General features: G+C 39.0%; 1 protein-coding gene across 2 annotated transcripts in view; it reads right to left on the bottom strand.

The window, feature by feature from the left end:
* Positions 1-302: 302 nt before the first annotated feature.
* Positions 303-27,104, bottom strand: part of PUM3 (pumilio RNA binding family member 3) — a 41,386-nt gene continuing 14,584 nt past the window's right edge. Inside the window, exons 8-18 of one of the 2 annotated variants that reach the window (XM_070794596.1) lie at positions 26,193-26,367; positions 25,138-25,241; positions 23,918-23,996; positions 20,979-21,077; positions 19,838-19,891; positions 16,978-17,058; positions 8,763-8,905; positions 7,922-8,144; positions 5,603-5,690; positions 3,197-3,299; positions 303-608 (exon numbers count right to left, since the gene is read on the bottom strand). In XM_070794596.1, coding sequence (XP_070650697.1) covers positions 476-608; positions 3,197-3,299; positions 5,603-5,690; positions 7,922-8,144; positions 8,763-8,905; positions 16,978-17,058; positions 19,838-19,891; positions 20,979-21,077; positions 23,918-23,996; positions 25,138-25,241; positions 26,193-26,367 — 1,282 coding nt within the window. In that variant the 3' untranslated portion in view covers positions 303-475. The remainder of the gene's footprint in view (positions 609-3,196; positions 3,300-5,602; positions 5,691-7,921; positions 8,145-8,762; positions 8,906-16,977; positions 17,059-19,837; positions 19,892-20,978; positions 21,078-23,917; positions 23,997-25,137; positions 25,242-26,192; positions 26,368-27,104) is intronic. The other variant, XM_019966016.2, reaches the window with a different exon arrangement.

Genomic DNA, 27,104 nt, shown 5'->3' with positions numbered 1-27,104 from the left:
CTCACCAGAAGAATCCCAGGGACAAAGGAACCTGGTGGGCTACGGTTCATGGGGTGGGGTCACAAAGAGTCAGACGTGGTGCCCCTGAGCACCTGAGCACGCACACATGACCTCACCTGAAGCTCTGCGATGCCTCCTCCTCCAAGAAGCTCTCTCAGACTGTTCACTCAAGGTTCTTTCCCCCTGAATCAATGCATACAACTACCTTATATGAATTTGTTTGGTCCTTGTGTACGACTGTCAAACCTTTTCCACTGTGACTTGCTTACTATTCAATATGATAAAAGAGAAGGCTGAGACTGTTTTCTTAAAAAGGACGTTTTTAGAAACCATTTTATAAATAGATTCTTATACAAAGAAGAAACACATATACAGAGCACTCAAATTACCAGTAAGATGGACCCTAGCCCTTCTTTCCTGCACTGGGAGAACAGAACAAGAAAAATGATTCCAACTGGTTCTTAACTGTTTCCACCTAGGCAGTCAGTTTTTCAAGTAGCATTTCTATTCCTTTGCTGGTGTTTTTGCTTTTTTCCAAGGCAGGAATCAAGCTTTTCAGTCCAGCTTTGACTTTATTTGCAACTTCTTGATCAGAACTCTGGAGAAGGCTGAAGAGAGAAGACAGAAATAAACAACAACAAAAAAGTGTATTTCATAAAGCCTCCTAGATTGGTCTGCAAATACTACCTTCAGACACTGTAAAAAATTCAGAGCAGATAGTCAAGAAATGCTCAGAGTAGCTGAGTTAACATCTACGAGTAGGTGTACATGTAGGGAGGTGGGCAGCATAAAAGGTAAGCAGTTAATGAATGGCCTTCTTGCTGAACTCTGTTGCTAAAACATTGACTGAAGGGGCGAAGAGGTTTACCTTATACCTCACCTGTCCAGATTTGAGAAATGCCCCTGACACTCTAGTAACTATACAACCAAGAGCGTGCATTAAAATTCTCAAAGACTGCAATTTCCTGGCCTATAGAATGGAATCAACAAAAGAATCCACCTTCTACCTCACAGGGTTGTTTTTTGAGGCTCACATGATCTCGTACGTAAAGCACCTAGCCAGAGCCTGACACGTAGTTAAGTACTCGATGTGAGTCACTGAATAAGATAAGGTCAGCTCTGCTCTCTGATTCCTTGCTGGGGCACTCTATCCCAGGTAAGCAGGGCCCTGCAGGCTGGCAACAAGTAGGCCCCTTTCTCTAGATAGGGGCCAGGTCATAGGGACTCTGTTGTCAAACACCAGGGCTGAATTTCTTATTCTCCCCTGACTTCCTCATGACCACATTTACTGACCACTGAAGTACATCCTAGAAAGTAATCACTTGGCACTTTTGAAAGACCTTGGCTGCAATATTTCCATAATGTCCATAGAGAGGAGGGGAAATGAGCAGCCCCCAACAGCATTCCAATGCCTGTGGGAGACAAGCAACAAGTACTGCCTGCCACCTGCAAAGCTGAAAGGTGCCCTCTTAACAGACTTGTGACTCACTAGGTGTTTTTATTTTATATACCTTGGCTAAACACACAGTCACATTGTGCACAATAGTAATACAAGTTAATATTTACTGAACATACGCATTAGACCCACTGCTAAGCATCACGTATGCATTATCTCATTTAGTTTTCCTAACAACCTAGGATTATTATTAATCTCATTTTACATACAAAAAAAATTAAGGCTCAGAAAAGTCAAATAATTTGTGCAAGGCCACACAGTGAGCTGGGAATGGAACCCATGCTGAATAATGCTTCCCTGAGTTATTTTTCAGACTGCATACAAGGCTGTTTTTTTTTACCCAGAATGAGGCTTTTCCACTTACTCCTAAAAAGATTTAGCAAAACAAACAAACCAAAAATAAAAACACATACATGTACTGCATGAGTTTAAAGAAAAATATAAACAAGCAAAGAATCCTGCCAAACAAGTCAAGCACGTGACTGACAATAATCTATAACCAAATACACAATAATTATAACAATCAATTATTATCTACAGCTTCACTTCTCTTAGAACCTCAGATATTTCATATTTCAGTTTTAAGGAGTACTCCATAATAAACCTACAGTATCCTTCTCATGTTTGAAATCCATCCAAGGGGAGTTCTGATTGATGATCAATCTTAAAAAATTAATTTTATGGCACTGCCAGAATTTTTAGTTAATTGCATGTAATGAAAGAATATGTCAGTAGGTTGTTAATACTCCAAATGCCTGGTAAAGAAATCCATGTCAAAAAAGTTCAGGTTTCAACTAATGGACTCCAGCTGCTCAACATCAACTGGAAAATAAGCTAATTTTAATGAGGAATAATCTAGTGATCAATATCACCTGTGCATCTGGAGACACTGATATACCAAAAAAAAAAGAATGCCCATTTGGAATGTACATACTTGTGAGTACATGTGTACCAAATCAAAATATAAACTGAAGAAATACCTGTGACGTATAAACAATACAAATTAAATTGCAGAGGATCTTGCATGTGAAATACTATGGGAAATTTAAGCTGAAACTGGTAACTGTTTTTTCCAAAGCTTGATGACACAGCAGGGGTAAAAATCAACTGTGATGGCTTTAAAACAACACAGAATCTATTTTAAAATGAATATCCTTAATAGAAGGGTTTTACCTGGGAACAGAATACATGGCAATTTCAATGCCCTGTAAATTATAAACTCAACCTATGTCCAGGCAAAAATATACAAGTTAACCACATGTCTCAATTCATAAGTCATTAATTTTCTATCACCTTAATTAGAAACAAAGATAAGCAGATAGACTATAATAGCTAATGCTTCTCGAATCCTTTCAGAATAGTTGAAAACAAAGAATTATATGTAAAGTCAGTTGTGATTTAAAAAAAAACCTTCATCAGATTCCACAGGAACAAAAAACTAATACATTAAAAAAAGCATACAATTATACTGTGGTCAAAACCAAAAATATGGTGAAACAATCAAATGATACCTTGTAAACGCCCTAATTTTATGATCCTTAATATCCAAAAGAGGGCATATGGAAAAAGTGACATTTACTCTCTAATATTTGGCAAATTAAGACCAAGGGTGACTGAGAGGAATGCTGGGCTACTGAAAACAGACATTCCAACTGAGAAATAAATGTGAAGGAACCCCGTTTTGCACCAACAGGCGTTTGGATAAGAAGCCTCAGCAGGAAAGGCACACACTCTACATACCTAGAGAGAATAATGGCTCCTCGATTGACACTAGCCCAGGACTTCAGGTTCTTCACACCAACACGTTCTATGAGTGTTTTTGCAAAACAACCTGTAAAATAAACTGAAACTTCATGAACGTCATATACCAATATTTAAACTCCCAATCACTCTCTCTCTACTACTCTTAGAGTGGGAAACATGTTTTAATAAGAAAGCTAATAGAGTTCTCACCCAATATCACTTAACACGATATTGTTAAGCTAAGCTTGACAATGTTAAGCTCAGCTTGATACAACGCGTTTTTAATATAGCCATTTCTTTCAACTCTGACCCAAATCCCCAGCTATGTTTAGCAGTAATTACTCAAGAGAAACAATGAATTTTTATAAAATGCTCACTTGGTCAGGTTTGCATTTCTTTGTACTATTTAATGATTTAACCCTAATCTGAAAGTTATTCAGGAAGCAAAGGTTGTAATAGCAGTGTTTGGTTAAAATCAAGTTGCTCCTCAAGGAAAATGCTCACTCCAAAGGTGCCATGAACACAATTATGTTTTCTCTCTACAACACTAAACATTTGTTCTTCCATCAAAAATACCATTCATCTTTTGTTATTGCAGTACATCTGATTCCCAAGGTTTTAGAGTATATTACCGTATTCACTGGGTCATCTAAGCATGACTAACTCCAGGACAAAGGAGAAACTCTGAATACCAGGATCTGGTACAGATGGAAGTAGGGACAACCTATTTTAAAGGCAGATATCTTGGGTAGGTCCTAAGTATAATTCATTCAGAGATATCCAATAGTGAGGAACCTTTAAAAGCCAAGGGGTCTATGGCTATGTCACTCTGTGGCTTGTGCTCAAGAGGGACAGAAACCAGCTGGTGAGGCAGATGACATTTTGCAAAGGTGGCCACAGCAACATCTCCTTTCCTGTGTCTGCTTCTAGAATAGTGCCACTTCCCCATCTAGAGGTGGAACTGGTATCTTCTGTGAACTGGATGGGCCTTTGTGACTGACATGAAAGTATGGGACAAGTGACCTTAAATCACTCCTGAGGCTAAATCATGAAGTCCCACATACCTACTTCATTGTCCTGAAACTCGACCACTATGTTGTAAGGAAACTCAGCACACCAGAGAGGGGGACTGAGACTGCTGGGCTTAGCCACTGCCAGTCATGGTGTAAGTGGATACTCCAGCCCCAAGCCAAGCAGCCCTGGATGACTCAGGGCAGAGCTCCACCAAACACCACCAAATGAATGCCGTTCTGAATACGACTAGGTTTTGAGGCAGCTCGTTCCACAGCAACAGATAACCAAGACTGGTAGCCATGCATCCGGTGCTACGTGAAAATGACGAATACTTCGAGTCCAAGCAGATGTGTTTCAGGGTTGCCAGTGCAAGTGAAATAAGGAGAAAAGTCACTAGAAAATTCTTCACATTTTAAAAGCAAGAAAACTTTTCTGACATAAACTCAGCTCAACTGTGTATCGACTTTTTAATAATGAAAAAGATGATTCAATATATTATTTTTTCTTCAAAGTTTATTACAAGAAGATTTCTTTTTTACTAAAAAAAAAATTACAATGAGAAATAGGGCCAAGTCTATCTTCTTAAAGACAGAGTGAGAAGTGACAGCTCTACTGCTTCCGTGATTGCCTTGCTAGCCATCAGCACTGCAACTTGCCTCAAGACATAAATTCATGATCTGTCACTTTTTCCAGACACAGTAATAGAAAGGCTGAACTGTTTTAACTCAGTGGGAGGAAATCTCTTTAGTGGCTAAAATAGAGTCTGAATCGAGTTTGAATTTAGAAAGAGAAGGTCTGGTCAAAGAGACAGGACTAACAGGGGAAGGACATGCAACTTCTCACTTAGATAAAAGATGCCGTCGTCCTCCTGGGAGCTAAGTTTCTACAGAGCAGCTGTAAGGTTTATGAAAAACCGAGAAGTGCCAAGGACTGGCTTGCTCTTTGGTCATATGCATTCCAAGGCCAAACTGGCATCAGTTCAAAATTCTCTGATAAGGGTAATTTTCTTCTGGTTATCCTTTCCTCAAAACTAGAGATAAATATGTTTTTCAATTGGGGTGATGATACTCACAAATGGGCCCTCCTACTCAGCTCTCACCATCCTCAAATAAAATGGCATTTTAAAGCACTGGACAAGCCTTTTTTTTGAGGTCTGAAGTAGAAGAAGAGGGAGGGAGGGTGGGAAAGGGAAAGAAAATGGAAAGATTCAAGGAGACAAATCTCCAGAGGAAAAAGTAGTAACCACTAAATCATTTCTTACAGCTATCATGTCTCAACACTCAATAAGCTTTCATCTGAGCTCATAAAAGGCCAGCATAAAGTTCAAGGATGCCAGACATTACTGAAATTTCACATACATATCAGAAGAGGTCAAGTTGCATAGCCTACCTTCTCTTCCACGTTCTTTCATCTTTTTATCTTGCTCAATTAACCACTTCAGAACCAAATGTCCAGCAGGATGTTCTGCTATGTGAAGCTGTAAGTGGTCAAGAACACATTAATTAAGAAGCTGCCTTCATCCATCTGATATCACCACATACGGATAAGGTCTCAGGCGAGCTGCAAGTTCCACATGGCCTGCTGCTGCTGCTAAGTCGCTTCAGTCGTGTCTGACTCTGTGCGACCCCATAGACGGCAGCCCACCAGGCTCCCCGGTCCCTGGGACTCGCCAGGCAAGAACACTGGAGTGGGTTGCCATTGCCTTCTCCAATGCATGAAAGTGAAAAGTGAAAGTGAAGTCGCTCAGTCGTGTTTGACTTTTCGCGACCCCATGGACTGCAGCCTATACCAGGCTCCTCCATCCATGGGATTTTCCAGGCAAGAGTACTGGAGAAGGTGCCATCGCCTTCTCCATCCACAAGGCTTAAGAGGTCTTTATTGAGAATGACTACTACTCCTGGAGAGACAAGACCTACTCCAACCCCAACTGAAACAAATACAGTTATTCAAGATAACACAGCCACCAAAGCAGCTCACACTCAGCTTCGCGAGCTCCAGATTGAACAGCCTTACTACTAGGCTCGTCTTAAGATCACACAAACCACTTTTCAGATCATCATATGCAGTTCTGAGGAGCAACACAGTAGAAACACTGAAACCTGATGTTGAACGATGTTTAAGTACAGGTGCCTGAGGAGCACTGCCTGGTGAGCAGGATAAGAAACCATCTTTCTGCTTAACCTCCCTCCTTTTCAAGGGCCATATGAACTGTTTGCATAGAGATCAATCTCTCCATGTCCAGTGTGGGAGACAAGCTCTATCTTCTTACAGAGGAACTTTCAAGACACAAGCATCATCCCAATTTGTTCATAGGATCTGCTCCATGATGGCAGGAGTCAGGGCATCTCTAAGACCCCTGACCCATTTCTTTCCCCATCTCTTGTGTCAGACAACGGCCAGCTCCCCAAACATGTCTTTCCATCAGGAGCTCACAACCCTGCACGGGACGAGGCCCCAGCAGAACATGGCTTCTGCCTTCCTCTTCCCTCTGCTCACTGATTTCCAGCCCCCTGTGCCTGCTGTTCTCAAACATGCTGAGCTCTTTACTTCCTCCAGGAGGCTGCACATGGCTCTTCTCTCTGCCTAGAATCTTCTTCCTTCACTCAGCTACCGATCTTCTGGGTCTCAGCTTAGCTTTCACTGCCCTAGGAAGTCCTCTGAGGACAAGTTGGTTCTCATTCGTATACAATCCCATAGAACCTCAAGTTTTCCTTCACACCGCTTATCTCTATTCTACAATAAACAATCATTTGTGTACATATTTATTTAACTATAATGTTTCCCCAAGTGGTATTCTCTTTTTTAGGTGGGGGTAGGGGGAGTGTGGGCCACTGCCTAGCACGTAACTGATGCATGAACCGATAAGCTTGAGATACAAGACAGAATAATACAAGGCCCAAATAACATAAGCAAGAGCAATTAGAAAGAGCAAAGAGGATTCTCCTGATGGTCCAGTGGTTAAAAGTCTGCCTGTCTATGCAAGGGACATGGGTCCAGTTCCTGGTCTGGGAATTAAGATACCACGCGCCAATGGGGCAACTAAGCTTGTGCACTGTAACTACTGAAACCCACTCACCCACAGCCTGTGCTCTGCAACAGGAGAACTCACCACAGTGGAAAGCCTGTGCATTGCAGCTAGAGAGCAGCTCCTGCTCGCTGCCACTGGAGAAAGCCTGCACACAGCAACCAAGACCCAACACAGCCAAAAATAAATAATAATTCAAAAAAAAAAAAGGAAAGAGCATAGAGTTTCTGCTTGAGAGGGAATTAAAAAGACTTCATGGAGAAGGATTCTGAGGACTCGGAAGAATAGGCAGTTTCTGCAGGAAAAGTGCGGGAAAATGGAAGTATGGGCAGCACTTGCGACTGAGAAAAGAAGTACATACAAATGAAGAAGTACAAAAGTCCGCAGCAAATTCTAAACAGAATTAAGAACACAGAGAATGCTGGAAAGGCAGCCTGGGTCAGTCATGGACAATATTAACAGGAGTCTGTTTTCACTCTGCAGATAATGTAGAATCATCAAAAGACAGTGAGTGTTAAAGTCAGTGTTAACAGCATCGGTGTTCTGAATTCACAATTTCCAAATGAACTATGGGTAAGGCGTGAGTGAACAATCATTAAAAGGCTCTTTCTAGCAGTGCTCCCAGAGACGGGGGTTTCTGTGGCCATGGCGGCTTTCTCGCCTGTCTCACAGTGGCATCTTACCTCTCCGTCCTTGCCGCCAGGATGTAGCTCTGCCGCTGCCAGGCTGGCAACAGCGTCCATGGCGGGCTGCACGTCTCCCGTGGCGGTGCCCAGGATGTCAGCCACCAGCACGCACGCGGACTTATCCAGGACCACCTCCTGGGCGTGTCCCTGCAGGTAGCTTAACAAGGCTGGAGAAATGGACTCTAAGAGCTCTCGTCGGCGGATCTCTGTGTCTTTCTTACTGTGGGAACATGATGAATGAAGAATCAAGGTAAGATGAATAGCAAAGTTAATGTGGTGCTTTGCTCATACAGAAACCTCTAAGGCTTTTAAGAGTTAATGTCCTGCTCTGCTATAATTGTCTGATTTCTGCTGTGCACATGGATAAGCAATTGGAGGCTGGGATATCTTTCATTTTTGGGTCCCCAGGATCTGAACAGTGCCTGGCACAGAATGGGCACTCAGTAAGTGAAGCTCGCCTTGTGTAACACACACACACACACACACACACACCCCAAACCAAATAAAGACAACAACAAAATATCTCACAAGACAACACATGTTTAGATTACAGTATGGATTCTGCTCTCTAGAGGACCTGACTAACTGGTTGCTTTAAATATAAAGCAAAATCACAAAAACACCACACACCCAGCCACCTACTATGTGCTGGGTCCCAGAGGCATTCTTTTGGCAGGATACTTTCATTTCCTTTTCAGGATAAAAACTTTTAAGAATCTGCCACAACTACAGGCTTAAAAATGGAATTCACTTTTGGAGTTTGAGGGAGGAAGCATGAGATGTGGACACGTGTGCCACTCAAAATGAATGAACAACCAGAGTGGGCTTAAGCCCTTACCTGTGTGCATTACCGTCTCCCTTCTGCAGAACTTCAATGATCTCTCGTACCGTGTGGGCAGGATCTCTGGGGCTTAGTAAATACAATAGGACCTTCCTTCCATATTTGTCATTTACTATGTTCGGCAAGGAATTGATAATTTCCTGTAAAATTATAGAAACAGAAAGTGAAACTATACACTTAAACTATGCTTAGAATCTGAATGGAAAAGGATACATAACTTTCCCCCAACATAATGAAAAATGTACAGCTAGTTCTGAAATCGTCTCATTAAAGCTAAAGAAATTTCTTACACAAGGAACACAGAACTGCTTCTCTACTGGGACTAGCGTTACTGAACAATCCATTTATAGCTGACTGACCAAGCCCAAGGACTTAAGGAGCTAACTCATTCATCGTAACCAATATTTCTTAGGCGGCCATTACTTGGGACACTGCTTGCTGGGGCCACTGAGCAGATACAGTTAATTTGCAGCTGCACTTAAATGCAGCATCAGCATTGATCGGGACCATTCTTCCTAGAATTTCCCCACTGAGATGTATGTGAACGGAGATAAAGAAACTCTGTTAAATAGAACAAGTGGATAAAGGCTTTTAAAGTTAGGTTACTTATTCATAGCAAATGAAGTATCGCATGAAAAACAAAAAGAGGGGGGAAGGGAAATAACTGCAGAAAGACTCTATGGAGCAGCTACACATAATTGCTTTCTATGACATTTCCCATCAAGTTACCAAGAACAGTAACCTCCTTTTCTAGTTGTTTGAGTTTAAGGAACAAAGGCCATGTCATCCCCACCCGAAATGAGCTCCCATATAGATTTGGTGATGTCTACTAAGACAGAGAAATCACTGTGTAAAAATTCCTTTATTCTAAATATGAAACAAAAAAATCATTCGCCTTCCCCTAACATTCCTATTTGTTATAAACAAACCTAATAAATATTCAAAGCCATGTGCATCTGAACACCAGAGATTCTTCACAACTGGTTGGGGCCACAGAAAAACTCCAGCCCAACCACACACGTTTACAGAAATGAGGAACCCCGAAAGGGGGGAGGTGACCCACAGGATGACGCTGGGTGTTAGTAAAAGGGCCCTGACTAGTTTTGGTCCCCTGACTTTCCAACTCTAGTCTCTCTCAAACAGAACATGTACCCCCTCATCAGGAAAGGAATTCTCCAGGAGATGTTATACTCAGATCTGCTATTCTCTTTAGTGCCTATCAATTAGAATGAGATTAGTAATTTTAGTGGGGGCAAAAAAACAAGCTGGAAAATATGTACAATAGATATCACCACCTCAAAATGAATACAATTTTAAACCACTCAGAAAAAATGAACTTAAAATTTCAGTAAAAAAGGGGAAGACAGAAAAAAAAAGTACATAATTTACCACGGGGATGGGAGCTTTTCTCCAATTTCAAGGTAAACTTGCCTCAAAGTAGACTCAATATATGGATTTCTGATAAAGAACATTTAGTGCCACAAATATGGGCTATCTTTAATGTGGCTTTTTCAATTTCAATTTTAACTAAGGCATAAAAGAAAACAAATGCTTTAATCAGTTGAAGGAAGAGACTGAGAATTACATGTAGCTTAGGTGAATTTCTACAATCGTTAAAAGACCTCCATAACTTTGCTGTCTTTTTAAAAAACACTCTGGAGTATTATACCTTTAAAACATTTGATTTTTTGAAGGGAAAAAACCAAAAAGGGAAGGTGGGGGGTGGGGTATGCTGTCAAGAACTATAAATGGCTGCTATTTAGCTATTTTCTCTTGGTATAGGAAGAAAAGGGGGGTGGCATGAAGCCAGCATGTATTCTTCAATGGACTTGGTCTTCTCTACACTTACGGGCTAGTGCAGTGTATTTAGCTTAGGCAGAAATGGCTTCACTTTAACACAAGATGCATATAAAACCCATGCAAAACTACTACTCAAGGACTAGCCCCCAAATTCACTGAAATTTAACTACCTTTCAGTTTGCAATTAAGGAATTTAGAATCTACATTCAGCTTGGTCTGTTTCTTGAAATAGCATAATGTTTATAAACTAACAATCCTAAGAAACTAAAAAATGTTTACTTAAAAATGTGTCATTTAATTCTCCCCCAACTCCTACTATCTTGGGAAAAAAAGGCAGTCTGAGTGATGCTGTTTTATGGAATTCTAATTCATTTCTATTTAACCTGGGGTACACAAAGGAGAGAAAATTCTAGATGATCACTTGGGGAACACCGAGTGTCAGAACACGCAGAGACAAGAAGAGGGAGCTATAAAGCGCAGCTGATTTGTATTGAATTTGGTCTTTGAGTTCAAGTTGTGTAGCCTTTGGAAAAACCTTAAACCTCCCTACACATCAATTCCCTTCTCTGTGCAAAAGGAAATTGATATATCTGCCCAACCTGTGGGCCACTACCAGGAGTAAATCAAAGAATTCACTCTGCAAACTGGGAAGTGCTATGTCATTTTCTTCATATAAAAAACTCCTCTCAATGTACAGCACCTTTAACTATGGAGATTAAATAAAGCTGATGGGGTCATGAGTCTAGCATCCTCAAAAGAGAACTCCAACAACAAAGGTTCAAATGCACAGGTTTTCAATTCACTTTCCCTCTGACTTAGAGAAAATCAAAACAATTTTAATTGTTGCAACTTCTTTCCCTTATTTATTTTACTCTAAAGCAGGTATGCCCAAAGAAAGGCAATGCCAAAGAATGTTCAAACTACCACACACACTAGTATCTCACACACTAGCAAAGTAATGCTCAAAATTCTCCAAGCGAGCCTATAACTGTATGTGAACCGAGAAGTTCCAGATGTTCAAGCTGGATTTAAAAAAGGCAGAGTTCAAACTGCCCACATCCACTGGATCACAGAAAAAGCAAGAGAGTTCCAGAAAAACATCGACTTCTGCTTTATTGACTATGCCAAAGCCTTTGTGTGGATTACAACAAACTATGGAAAATTCTTAACAGATGGAAATACCAGAGCACCTCCCTCCCTCCTGAGAAAGCTGTATGCAGGTCAAGAATCAACAGTTAGAACTGGACATGGAACAACAGGCTGGTTCCAAAATGGGAAAGGAGTATATCAAGGCTGTATATTGTCACCCTGTTTATTTAATTTATATGCAGAGTACATCGTGCGAAATGCTGGGCTGGATGAAGCACAAGCTGAAATCAAGATTGCTGGGAGAAATATTAATAACCTCAGATATGCAGATGACACCTCCCTTATGGCAGAAAGCAAAGAGAACTCAAGAGCCTTTTGATGAAAGTGAAAGAGGAGAGTGAAAAAGTTGGCTTGAAACATTCAAAAAACTTAGATCATGGCATCCGGTCCCATCACTTCATGGCAAATAGATGGGGAAACAATGGAAACAGTGGCAGACTTTATTTTCTTGGGCTCCCAAATCACTGCAGATGTTGACTGTAGCCATGAAATTAAAAGATGCTTGCTCCTTGGAAGAAAAGCTATGACCAACCTAGATGGCATATTAAAAAGCAGAGACATTACTTTGCTGACAAAGGTCTGTCTGGTCAAAGCTATGGCTTTTCTAGTAGTCATGTACGGATGTGAGAGTTGGACCATAAAGAAAGCTGCTGCTGCTGCTGCTAAGTCGCTTCAGTCGTGTCTGACTCTGTGCGACCCAATAGACGGCAGCCCACCAGGCTCCACCGTCCCTGGGATTCTCCAGGCAAGAACACTGGAGTGGGTTGCCATTTCCTTCTCCAATGCATGAAAGTGAAAAGTGAAAGTGAAGTCGCTCAGTCGTGTCTGACTCGTAACAACCCCATGGACTGCAGCCCACCAGGCTCCTCCGTCCATGGGATTTTCCAGGCAAGAGTACTGGAGTGGGGTGCCATCGCCTTTTCCATTAAGAAAGCTGAGCACCAAAGAATTGATGCTTTTGAACTGTGGTGTTGGAGAAGACTCTTGAGAGTCCCTTGGACTGCAAGGAGATCAAACCAGTCCACGCTAAAGGAAATCAGTCCTGAATATTCCTTGGAAGGACTAATGCTGAAGCTGAAGCTCCAATACTTTGGCTACCTGATGCGAAGAACTGACTCACTGAAAAAGACCCTGTTGCTGGGAAAGATAGAAGGCAGGAGGAAAAGGGGACAACAGAGGATGAAATGGTTGGATGGCATCACCGACTTGATGGACATGAGTTTGAACAAGCTTCGGGAGGTGGTGACGGACAGGGAGGCCTGGCATGCTGCAGTCCATGGGGTTGCAAAGAGTCAGGCGCGACTGAACTGAACTGAAGTGAAAGAAGGTATGTACACAGAAGAAAAGTGAAGGAAGAACAAAAGAACTCCCTTGTGAAAACCTGTGGCCATTCTGACCTTGTGATGGACCCTTGTCAGACTCTTTGGCACTCCTGTTTCGCCACCCTCTTTTAAGAAGGAAAGGTAAAACTCAAAATGAAAGGTACACGCTGCAAGCAGGGTTAGAGCACACACGGATTTTCAATGGAAGAAAGAAACGCAAAATGCCCATCCATGGTGCTCGTTCCTCCATGGGAGGTTGTGTGTGGAACAAAAAGAAATGCAGGCTGGCCTTAACCTTAACGAGCTAAAATCTAGCAGAATAGGCAAGAAAACACAATAAAAAGTTAAAACTAAAAATAAGGGATTTAAATAATGAATAAAAACAGAAATGTAAAAAGAAAGATCACTGGCAGTGATTGAGTGTTTTGTTTAAAAAATACAGTGATTTATCCAGAAGTCCAACTTTTGGGCTGTACTCAAAAACTTGGGATGTGGTTATTAAAAGTAGTGTTTGGTTTTGTAAGATAGAAAAGCTATGGAGACTGGTTGCAGATCAATGTGAATATACTTAATATCACTTAACTGTACACTTAAAAATGGTTAAGATGGAAAATTTTATCACAATTAGAAAGAAAAACAAGTTGGAAGACCTAGCTCCATGGGGCTCACATTCCCAGAGATGGGAGCTGGGGATGGCTATTTCCTTGGACAAGGCACGGACACTCCCCACCTTTCTTCACAGTGTCCCCACCACCCCTCCAACTTGGCCTGCCTCACTCATTTACCTGCCTGGTCAATGAATGTTTCTGAGTCTGTAAGCCCTGGGTTAGATCACGACTAACTGCTAAATGAACAGACGGTAAGGACAAAAACCTGTAAGAATTGAGAGGATGTGGACAGCAGGTCCAGTTGGGAGATCAGAGAACACTATGTGGAAATTAAACTGGAGTTTGGTTTTAAAGCAAAAAGGAATGCTTGTTAGGCTACAATGTTAACCTGACATTTCAGGAAAACCAGTTACTCTGAATAGAGTGCTTAGCAACACTAAGCTTTCTTGGCTATTTTTATAAGCACTGCATAATGCAACAGGTTTCGTAGTGGCTGGGCGGGTAACACAGACACATGACTCTTTATAAACATATGGGCAGCATATCTGGCAAGCCTCAGTTCTGCTAAGGAAATGCCTCAGAGAAATGAGGAGACATGCAAGAATAATTATAGAACTGTTTGCAATAGCAAAAAATAATAACAGTGTTTAAAGTTTTAAACACTATAAACCACCTAAACATCCATCAACAGAAAAATGGAAAAATCAACTGTGGTGTATTCATACAGTAGAAAATTATTTGGCATTGAAAAACGAATGGTTTAGAACAACTGTGGGTAAACCATGGCCTGTGCTTCCTGTGAGTTAAGAATATATATTTTTGAACATTTTAATGTGCTGTTTAAAAAATAAAAAGCAAACAAGAATATGCTACAGAGACCAGATTTAGGCCCACAAATCCTAAAATAATTACTATCTGGCCATTTACTAAAAAAGTTTGTTGACCCTGATGATGAGTGACAAATACAATGCCAAAGCAAAGAGCAAGTTGCAGGAGAAAGCACACATCTCTTATATAGAATTTGTAAACATGTAAATACTGTAAACATTTACATATAGCAAAAGGATAAGGGAATGCATGCCAATAGTAAGTACCAATCCATCAGAACAGATATGAGAGGATGGGAAGGGGGGTGGCGTATATATAGATTATATTAAAAAAAAAAAGAGGACACAAGGGTCTTGAACTTCAACTCTATTTGCCAAGTTTTACTTCTGCATGCCCAATCAGTCGGGAGGCTGGGTGTTCACTGTTATTTTCCTTTATACCTAACTGTACAGCATTTTAGAGATAATACATGTAAAAGTATGCATCAATATTTATTCACTCTCGAAAAGCAACTGGTCAGTGTACTTACTTCCTTTCGAGAGACTCACTGCTCTCAAAGCAGCTGCACCACACCCACAATTCCAGGATTGGATTTTTAAGTCTGCTTATTTTGGAAAGCAAAATAGGTGGGAAACAGTGAGTATCCATTTTGAAAGGTGAGGGCTCAGCTGACCAGGCTGTGATTTCAACCTGCCATTTCAGAAGTCTGGTTACCCTAAACAGAATGCTTAGCAACACTAAGCTTTCCTGGGTATTTTTAAAAAGCACTGCATACTGCCACAGGTTTTGTGGTGGATGGGCGGGGGAAATGCAAGCACAATTAGCATTCCAGAATTTTATCGCTAGCCTCAGAGTTTAATGATACACAGAACCCAGTGAGCATTTGTCAGCTAGAGGCAGGACATCAGCAAATGAGGCCATTTTCAGCGTAAGCTACCGTAAGTATGAGAAAGTCACTAGGAATGTGGGTTAAACAGTTGTGGGAATCAAGCTGGTAAGCACCAGGAATTAACACTGCTTCAACAGCAACTGTAAGTGGGATAAATCTTTGGAAAAAAATAATCTAGCAGACAATCGTGGCAAATTCTGAAGGAAGCTGGGTTTCTCTTAAAATCCATTTGGAACAGTTATGCAAATTTTAGTTGTCATGAAAATATTAAACAAAAGCAAGTGTTCAATAGCCCAGTCTGTTTCCATTTTCATGAAACAACTTTATTCATTAGCCAATCTATGGCCTCACATTTCTGTCACTGGAATGAAAAACAAGCATTATTGATTGGAGTCAAAAGGGTAATAAAGTCACAAGGAACGTGTCAAAATACTCAGTTAGTGACATGAAAGTCTTGCCAACTTGTTTCTTCCCACAATCCTATTCCAGAGAAAGTCATCACAATCCTAAAACAGTCAAGGGAAAAGCTGGAAAATGACAGCAAGGGCATGAGAAATTCACACACTGGGACGTACAGCTGGCTTCTAAGAGAACAAATCTCCTGCCCCTTCACTAGTTGGGATACTCTCCCTGATCACCCAGCTCCACTGGTCCAGACAGGACTGAGAGAGGCCTCAGCACCACCACAGCCAACAGGGCAGTCCTCTTTCTGAACATTCACATGCTGCTCCCTGCAGAGTGTGTGGAAGCAGCTTCTGTCACTGAGATGTCTGCAATGACCCCCATCTATGTCTAACACCCTTCAGATGAACAACTGGTGTCTATACATAGGCGGCTTTAAAACCCTTCCCTTATCCCTTCCCCTACAACCTGTATCACACGCCCAACACCACTTGTCCGCTAGAAATAAAGGAAGGAAAAATAAAAGCAGATCACAGGATCAGAAGTCAGAAAAGTGGGCAGTAATTAAAGAACGAAGAAAATTATTTTATAATGTAGTTTCTATATTGGTGCAGGGTTTTTTTTGTTTTTTTTTTTTAAGAGAATATTCAGTTTTTCAGAGGGCAAATTTAGTCAGGACAATGTATTGATAAGGCAGGACAGATGTATTGATAAGCTATGCAGAGGTAGCTTCTCCAAAGGGCGAGAGAAAAAGGTCGTGGATATCTTCTGCCTGGGGGGACGTAAGTTCCTGAATAACTGAAGAATTACTATGTAAATAAATTTCTGATCAAATCTAAACACTGCATTGCTGATTTTTCATTTACTATGGGGTTGGCCAGAAAGTTCATTAGAGTTTTTCCGTAGTATTGTATGGAAAAACCAAAACGAACTTTTTGGCCAACCCCAAATCATATGGTCTAAGAAGTCATGCTATTCTAACTTAAGCAGTCTTTTACATGTTTAAAGCAATATTTATTAGTAATATCAAGTAACAAGATTATGGTTTGTATAGGAATAAAGCAACCCTCCAAATTAGGCTTAATTAAAGCAACTAAAAAATAACAAATACTGACAGAAAGCACACTTGACACATCTATGTGTGAAATCAAACTTAAATGTTAAAAAATGATATATCCATTTAACTTAAATTCAAGACCATGCAAATTACTTACTGATATGATTATCTGTTTCACAAGCTTCGTATCATCAATACAATCAAAGGCTGCCAGTAAAACCAAGTGGGAATATTGGCCCTGTTGGAATTAGAAACCAATAAAAGTTAAAAGATACACAGATTCTCCCTTTTCTTTCACCCATGGAGTTATTTTATTAAGGTTATCAACCTGACAACTTATCCAGCATAATAGAAATGGGATAGATAAAAGTCCCTCAAAGAAACGTGCTCTCTTATCAGGACCTAGTTAATTACATTCTAGGTTGAGTAACAAAAAGAAAGAAACAGAGGAGCACATTCTTCAGTATCAAATAGCTGAGACTCATTTTTGAAACTAACCAGATACCTCTTAAAAATAGGTATCCTGTTAATGAATAGCTACTTTAAGATTAAATTCAAAAGAAAATTACAGTCAAAGTGGGAGGAAAAAAAGGAATATAAAATAATACATTAAACTATGTATAGCATTTCAATTATGAAAATAAAAATAAAATAATATATATATAAAATATACATAATACACACAAAAAAAATCCTGGAAGGAAAAATCCTGTCACCTTTGGGTTGAAGGATTACAAATGATTTTTCACTTTCTTTTGAAAAATTACACAATTGCTTTAAAATAATCTTATATAATAAAAATAGAAACACTAAAAAAAACTAGAAGAATATACTTATATACTGCATATGAGAATAAGATGAAGTGAATTGCTTTTAAAAACTATAGCAGCACGAGAGTACATAAATATACATTAGGACTTTCACAACTGTCACTCTTTAAATAACAGAATTATTTTCATAATGCTGACAGTGTTCCAAAGATTTAAAGAATTTCTACTTTATGTTAAAGAAGAGTTTTCAAAGCTTGTGGCATATTTCTTTTCTATCCCAGATGATGATATCAATTTTTTTTAACTCTAGAGGTATTTGACTTTTGCTACCAACCAATGGATTTCTCTGGCGATATATAGATATATAGAGAGAGAAATAAAATGACCTCTGAGATGAATTAAGTGAAGGAAACAAAGTAGAGAACACTGTGCTTATAGTACACAACCACCGGTTTTCTGGTTCTTTAAGTCCCACACACGGAAGTGTATGCAGTGCAAAATATCACTGGGTGAATACAGAAGATGGAACAGAATTTAAGTGAGAAACAGACAATTCCACAATTATAGCTCTAAGTTTTACGACACTTCCTCAGCAACTGACAGAAGTAGACAGTGATAAATAAGTCAGCAAAAACATCCATGATCTGAAAACACTACCAATCATTTTGATCTAACTGACATTTATAGAGGACTATAGCCACACATTCTTTTCAAGACATTAAGACAGACCATATGCTGGGCCATAAGTCATAAATTTTAAAAGACTGAAACAATACAGAGTATATCCTAATATATGGAAATTAAACACTTCCAAATAACCCAGAGACCAAACCCATGGACAGTATTAGCTTATCTCACCTCCTTAGAAGCAACTCCTTAAGATAAAACAGGCACTGCATTGCTAATTTATTAACTTTGCAATGCCTTGCGGGGATTTGGCTCTCCAAAGAAAAATTATTGTTGATATAACAAAATTGGAAAACAATCTAACTTTATTACTGAAGACTTTTAATATCTTTCATAACTTTCTCTTTTGATGTCATTTTATTTTTAAATTTTTATTTTATATTGGAGTACAATCGATTTACAATGTTGTGTTAGTTTCAGCCGTAGAGCAAAGTGATTCAGTTATACATATACATGGAGTTCTCTGTGCTACACTGTAGATCTTTGTCGATTATTCACTGTCTATATAGTAGTGTGCATATGTTAATCCCAAAATCCTAATTTATCCACCCCTCCCAAATAAGGGAACTTTCCAGTAACATTCTATTTTTATTCATTTCTAAATCAAAATATTCAAATTAAAATGCTATACAAAAAGATTTAATGATGAATCATAAAAAATTCTCATACTTTGAAAACAACTCATTAGAGAATCTCTTACTCCATTTTGTTCCAAGCAAGTTGGCTGCCTTCTCCATGGTTTTATACTCTCTTCCTAGTCTAGAACCCTACAGAAGATGACAGGTATGTATATAATCTCAGAGCTCTAATTTATCTGAGTTTGAATTATCATTTACTATATCAAGTATTCATTAGATGCCAATAGTGCTTACTGGAATTTTTTATAGGGAAAAGTTGTTGATATCACTCATTTTTAGTTCACCTGCAAATTAGAAGCTATAAAACATAATATAAAAAACAATTAAAAATTGAAAATTAATACTTATTACTACATATATTTTAGAATTACTATGGAAAATGACTTAGTTTATTTAAATACAGAGATATTATTTTTTGAGGTAATTATTTCCTCAGAAGAAACACATTTTATATCCTCTAATTTCATTTGAAAAGCTGTTAAAACATCTCCAAAAGATTTCAAAGAATGAAAAAAAAAAAAAAGATTTCAAAGAATTATAAAACTTAGAACTAAAATTTTCTTTGACCATACTAAAGATTTAATTGAAGAAAAAAGAGAGACAAGTTTCACTTTGTTATGTTTTTGATGATAATGAAAACAGGTAACAAGTTTCTGAAGTGCAGTTTCCCTAAAGACTAAATATTAAGGTCTTCAAAATTATCTAATAAAAATGGAAAACTGCCAAAGTACAATGTCAAATGAAAAACAAACTCATTTTGTATAAATTTAATAATATGTAAAAATACATGTATATGCATATATTTAGATTATAATGAAATAAAATAACAAGTAATTTTCTTGATAATTTTCTAAATTTTTCTAATTTCCTATAATTTTACTATTCAAAAGTATTAAAAGAAATATGCAGTTTTTATACTTACATTAGCCACCTTTTCAATGTAAGTCTTCATTGTTTTCACAATCACTTTTCTGTCCTTAAAAAAGAAAAATTGTCTCAATGAACTTACAGTTACAGATTTAGTTATAGATAGCTATAGATTAAGGTATTTCGTAGTTAGAAATTTTATATAATCCTAAACTTCCACTGGAGTGGCATACTTTTCATTAGTGAAAACAGTTATTTAGCCAGAACAAAAAAATACAATATACTATAAGAATTCCTCTCAGAGCTACTATAATCTTAGACTTCTTTGTGACATTCCATTGAGACATAAATATGGAAGCATGAAATTATCAGCTGCAAGGCAAGCCTGGTAAAACTACTTTCCTTTATACTAAAAACTGAGATCCCTCTTCCAATATCTGAGCTGTCTTCAAATGCATAAAAGTCAAGCATACAGATGGCATTCAATACATTATTTATTGAATAGAAATTAAATTTGTATTAAAAACTGGACAAAGTACAACTGTCCTTTAAAGGAGAATATACCAATTAAGGAAATGAGGATCATTTCTATTAAGCTTCTATAATTAATATGGATCTGTAGCATTTCCCTCAAAGTACTTGAGATCCAGAGGAGCAATGCATGGCTGTACATTTTCTTTTCTTTCCTCTTCCTTCCCAGCACTAAAATCATTAAATAAGGAATCAAAGAAACTGACAGGTATCAAAACTTTTAAAAACCCGAACATAAACACTGTTTGGGCTTCCCTGATGGCTCAGTGGTAAAGAAACTGCCTGCAACGCAGGAGACACAGGTTCAATCCCTGGTCCGGAAGATCCCCTGGAGAAAGAAATGGCAACTCACTCCAGTATTCTTGCCTAGAGAATCCCTTGGACAGAGAAGCCTGGCAAGCTATAATCCACTGGGTCACAAAAGAATTGGATGCGACTTAGCAACTAAACAACAAATACTGTGTTTATCTGCTTGACAGATCCCTTCCCATACAATGGCAACACAAGGTTTTCAAACTTGAAGACTCCAGCAGAGAAGCAACAAGAAGCTCAAAGAGGAGCCGGTTTCTCTGAGGCCTTGAGGTACAACTTTGCAAAGACAATGCTGTGCACAACAGGGCAAGACCCCAAGGAGACTGAAAATGCAATTCCTGACTGACCCTTACCTTGGGCGTGCCATGCCAGAGGCAGTACATGGCCACTCTGGCGCCATCGTGCGTGTGTGCCAGGTACACCACTGCTTCTCGGATGGCTTCAATCATTTCCTGGGGAATAAATGCAGTCAGGGCTTTGGTTTACTCTTTCTTTTTGCTTTTCACAGTCTGTCTAGTAAGGAGCAGTAATGCACAGAGAATGAAAGGCAGAGAGTATAGGTAGCAAACAACTTAAATTTTAATTTTGTAGACAGGCATGCATATATATAACTGCTTCCTAGAAACATTCTTTTTCTATCAAACGCAGTAAACATTGCCCACAGGCAATTTCTATTAAAATACCTAAGTTTCATCAAAGTCTATTCAGAAAAGTATGTATACAGTGGACCCCTGAGTGTGATTTGAAGAAGGTTCACTTACACATGAATTTTTTTCACTAATATGTACTACAGCACTATACCATCTACAGTTGGGTAAATCCCCATCCCTGATAGGGTAGGGATGATTACAGGTGGGTTTCTGACTGAGGACAGAGGACAGGAGTGTCAGTACCCCTAACTCCCATACTGTTCAAGGGTTAACTGTATATGTATAGTATATTCTCAATGACTTTTCAAGAAAAAAGAAATCTAAGAACTGGCTGTGGTATAAGAAGAGAGCTTTTAACTTAAAAAGCCAGATAAATAAAACGTTCTTCCAAAAAAGTCAAAATAATAATTTTGTCTGAAAACATTTTTCTTTTTTTAGTTTATCAATGGATTACCTCTGGAAATCACATTAATAATTCACCATCAAGACACTTAAGTAACATTTCTCTTAAGAAAAATTAATCTCTATATTGACATTTAGACTAGGCCTTCACTTAAATAGATGGGGAAACAGTGGAAACAGTGTCAGACTTTATTTTTGGGGGCTCCAAAATTCCTGCAGATGGTGACTGCAGCCATGAAATTAAAAGACGTTTACTCCTTGGAAGAAAAGTTATGACCAGCCTAGATAGCATATTGAGAAGCAGAAACATTACTTTGCCAACAAAGGTCCATCTAGTCAAGGCTATGGTTTTTCCTGTGGTCATGTATGGATGTGAGAGTTGGACTATAAAGAAAGCTGGGCGCCGAAGAATTGATGCTTTTTAACTGTGGTGTTGGAGAAGACTCTTGAGAGTCCCTTGGACTACAAGGAGATCCAACCAGTCCATTCTGAAGGAGATCAGCCCTGGGATTTCTTTGGAAGGAATGATGCTAAAGCTGAAACTCCAGTACTTTGGCCACCTCATGAGAAGAATTAACTCATTGGAAAAGACTCTGATGCTGGGAGGGATTGGGGGCAGGAGGAGAAGGGGACGATAGAGGATGAGATGGCTGGATGGCATCACTGACTCGATGGACGTGAGTCTGAGTGAACTCCGGGAGTTGGTGATGGACAGGGAGGCCTGGCGTGCTGCGATTCATGGGGTTGCAAAGAGTTGGACACGACTGAGCGACTGAACTGAACTGAACTGACCTTTTAGTAAAACCCAGTCATTAATTACCTTTTAGTAAAACCCAGTCATTAAAGTATTATGAAGTAATTTTAGCTATTTTTAGTCTTTATTTTCTGTTTTCAATGTATGCATATATTTTGTAATTATATTTGGAAGACAAGCATATAGGACAAGATGAGTTCTGCCAGCTAACAGCTGCAGGGCCAGTTTAATCCATTCCCAATTTTAAAAATTTATATTAAATAAATACAAAGTCTCCTGCCAGGAAGGAGAAAAGTAGCCTATTTTTATCAATAAGGAACAAAAAATTCCACTTATAACTATCTTACAACCCTTTTCAAGAGTATAGCTTTCAGCTTACATATCTAAACTTATGAATCTCTTCAAAGCTATCCAGTTGGGGAGTTACACATATATTCCAATCATGCTTCTTTCATCTCCAAAGGTTTTTCTTTGTTTTTGTTTACATCTCTCTATTGAAAATGCCCCAGGGCCCACAAAGATTTGTCTGTTTACTTTATATTCACACTAAGTTCCCAATGATTTTTTTTGCTATTACTAAAACACATTCAACACTAAAGATAAACACTTTATGGAATATATTAAAATGATCATTTTCTCAGTTCTGAAAATAAAGTCCTGCCTCAGAAAATCCAGAACTATGAGATACTGTGCAGGAAACGAGAGCTCTTCTCCAAAGAGAAGCAGCAACTGCTACGTTCACTAAACTACGTGCTTAGATAGGTGGCTACACTTGGAAAACTAATTTGCATGTCAATTTTGAGAGGGTCAAAATTCCTATGTATGTTCAATCTGGCATATTTGTAAAAAAAAATGTGAATCTCATTATTTGGTTATTGCTTATTATTAGAATGAGAACAAACGGACAATGAATTCACAGTATGATGAAGCAAGCAAAATTCAAGGGACTAAATGAATTCTCATCTATAGTCCCATCATTGACTTGAAGGGCAGTGCAATTTACCTTCACTCTTATATAAGGTCCAGTCTTTCACGGTCCATTTAGTTTTACCTAAGTATCCTCCAGTCACCTTTTAACACCAATATAATTTCTTTTTCATTTTTTTTGGTATCAATAAAGGTGAATTTCAAACTCCTTGAATGCTGAATATTCCTCCATGTGTTAGTTAATTTTCTGATTATGTTAAGCTAGAGTATACTCTCCAGATTGTAATTAAAATATGAAAATTCAATGGAACTGATAAAACTATGGTCAGGTCTACTGTCTTTCTAGCAAAAGTCTAAATGGAATTTAGTCTAAATTCCATAGACTAAAAAGTCTAAATGGAAGAAGTAGACTTCTTCAAAGGAAGTAGAGAGCATTATATTTTCTAAATACGGAAACAATTCTTTAAAAATTTCAAAAACCAATATACATGAAAGAAGTATTTCACATTTTTACACAGCACTCAATGTTTCAGTTTAAAAACTAAAACCAAGAACTTACTGATCTTAGCTTTGGGGGTGCATAGGTGAAAAAGTCCAAAAATACTTTATGTACCAGTGAGTGCTTAATCACAGCTTCTCTGAAAAGAGAAAAAAAAAAAAAACGGTCAGAAATGGTAGTATAATAATACAGAGATAGGTAACTTTGGTTGTCCTAAGATAATCAAAACAACTGAAATGGTTTTAGCAAATGTTATTTGTCATAAAAAGACTACCTTCAGCAACACCAAGACTTGAAAAAAAACTTACAGACCTCTAAAAATATTAGTGCCATCTACAACCAAGACCAGAATACAAATTTCTAGTACCTAAACAGCAAATATGAAATTATTATTCAAAACACACTCAATTTTCTTCAATAAAGCCATTAACTTTCTTTTACCCAACAATGGACACGTGATTAGAAATCCACATGTGGACTACATTTTAATGGCTATTTTCTTTTTGTCATGCCTCCTTTATAATGTACCCGTTTAACAAAAACATTTCCGCAGTTAAAACCTAAACAGATCAAAGTGAAAGTGAAGTCACTCAGTCGTGTCCGACTCTTTGTAACCCCATGGACTGTAGCCTACCAGGCTCTCTGTCCATGGGATTTTCCAGGTAATAGTACTGAAGTGGATTGCCATTTCCTTCTCCAGGGGATCTTCCTGACCCAGGGATCGAACCTAGGTCTCCCGCATTGTAGACAGACGCTTTACCGCCTGAGCCAGCAATTGCAACAACACCTAATTGATCCAAGCCTCCTAGCGTGACACATGATGAATTCAGATGTACAGTGTAGGTTAATGATCAGGCACCAAATTTAAGTTCACATGGAATTTTCAAGTAGAAGGCAAAAATAAGCTGCTTTTAATGGCAAAGCACTATTCTGAGCGCTTTAGAAATATTAACTCGTTTAATTTTCATAAAACTCTATGAAATAAACACTGTTATTATAATTATCTGGATAGGGAAACTAAGGCACAGAGAAGTTAAGTTGCCCAAGGGCACAGAGTCAGTAATTGAGGAAAGCACCAGGATTCACAACCCAGGAAGTCTGGTTTCAGAGCAACGCCCTAATGCCAAGTAGGCCACATGCATGGACTTTTAAGTCTCACAATCTAATTTATATAGTAGACCGTAACTGGCAAACTATTCACCTTTCCTATGCAAAGGCTACATAAAACTTTCCCCTTTCAAATGCTATTTGTTAATAAAACACAAAAAAAGTTTTCTTACTTTTGGGCCATTGGAGTTAGAATCTGTTTCATTTCATCCATGATAAGCTCTAATTTTTCTGGCTGTACCTCTAATACTTTGTCCAGAGTTGGGTGATCTGCTGACTGCAACAGAAGAAAAATCAAGCCCCTCTAAATTTGATCACGTTTCTCCAACTTTAGACCAAAGAAAATCAATTAGAGTCATTTACCATAAACTTAAATTTTTAGATTTCCCATATTTACATAATAAAAGCACCTCTGTGGATATATTCAGAGTAATTCCTGATTACCTAATTCTCATTTGATGTACACCATTGTACTTTCAGGCTAAACAACCAACCAAATCAAAAGCTAGCCAGTAAAGACCTGCCAAGCACTTAATAAGTGCCTATTCACAAGACCAAGTAGTCAGTTAACAAAGTCTTGCCACCATGTGTTCTGTGATTAGCTGGATATTCCTAGAGTGACTGTGACAAAGGAGCACTAAGTTCAAGCCAGGAGCGGAACCTGACTAGCAGAAGCAACCCAGGAACCAATCCATCTCCCTTGAGATAAATGTGTGTACTTGTGTCTAAGGTCTGAACTAGATCCCTTAACTGTCCTAGTCCCACTACTAGCCTTGTAGTACACCCAGGGTTGGGTCTCTCCACTCTGCGTCCTCTCCACGTAGGACCCAGAGAAGGGTCAGCCACAGCCAACAGGGAGCTCGATGCCCTTCAACCAGGGCTGGTTAGCCGGTGTTTACAAAGCTCCATTAAGAATCTTCCTAGGTCTATCTGACTACTGTAGCAACAGAAGTATTGAAGCAGTACACAAGAGTACTTGCAAAGGAGTAATGCAAGCAGTTTTAATTTATAGGGGATTTAAAGATAGTGCTCAGGGAAAGAGAAATTTAAGTATGATCCCTTGCTCAATACACCAGAGACAAAATAGTCCAAGAGGATAAAGGCTAGGAGACAGTCTCTTTAAAGAACCACCAAAGGAAAAATACATTCTGAATACAGAGCACTGGAAGGTAAGGAACAGCACAAAGGAAAAGTAAATCTCGAGGAAAAAACTGTCTTGAAGCATCACCTTGTAAAGCTGGAACGTGTTCCCATAGAGTTCCTCCGTCAGCATGTTCCTCTGCTCCAGGATGGCTTTGTCATTGTAGGCGTACTCCACAATGGCGGACGCTTCCGCGTGCCGCAGGAGCTTCCTCACGTGGCCCTTAAAGCTTCGTATTATCTCTGCGATCTGTGCTTTACTCCTAAATCCGATGTGACCACAGGAAAAGTAAGTGATACAAGGAGAAAGCTGGGTGGTGACAAAACACACACACTTCTCCTGAGACCCCTCATCACTGTGTGTGTGGGAGTGACTACCCCAGAGAAATGCTGTGAGAAGGAAAACCAAATTGCCCTGTATTTCTACCTTGTATTTCCTTGCCTTTTTTCTTCTTTTTGGCCATGCTGTGCAGCTTATGGGAATCTTAGTTCTCCAACCAGGGATTGAACACAGGCCCTCAGAAGTGAAAGCATGGAATCCTAACCACTGGACCACCAGCAAATTTTCTCTATGACTTGAGGCGCAGCCTGCCTAGGTTTGAAACCTGGCTCTGCTGACCAGCTCAGACTGCCTGAGCAAGATATTTAACTGCTCTGTGCTTCAGCTTCTTCAGTCATAAAATGGAAAGAATAAGGTTACTGTGAGGATAAATGAGTTAAGGCACACTGAGAACTGTAAGCAGCACATAGTAAGTGCTCCATAAATGTCCGTTCCCATCAGGAAACTGTTTAGCTTGAAAGAAGTTGGGTAGAAGGAGAAAAGGAGAAGGTAAAAGTCAAAGTGCAGGATAATATGAATAAAATATATCCCAGGATTCTCTTTTAAAACAGGACTTAATCACAAGTATTTCTATTCTATCCTAAAATAATCAAGAGGCCAATAATTCCAGTCAGGAATACAGTTTTTAGGAATTTGCCAGCTGTACTGTTTGGTTGTTGG

Source organism: Bos indicus, chromosome 8 (assembly GCF_029378745.1).
Source record: "Bos indicus isolate NIAB-ARS_2022 breed Sahiwal x Tharparkar chromosome 8, NIAB-ARS_B.indTharparkar_mat_pri_1.0, whole genome shotgun sequence".
NCBI classification, from domain to species: domain Eukaryota; kingdom Metazoa; phylum Chordata; class Mammalia; order Artiodactyla; family Bovidae; genus Bos; species Bos indicus.
This window is presented reverse-complemented; position numbering and strand designations above follow the sequence as displayed.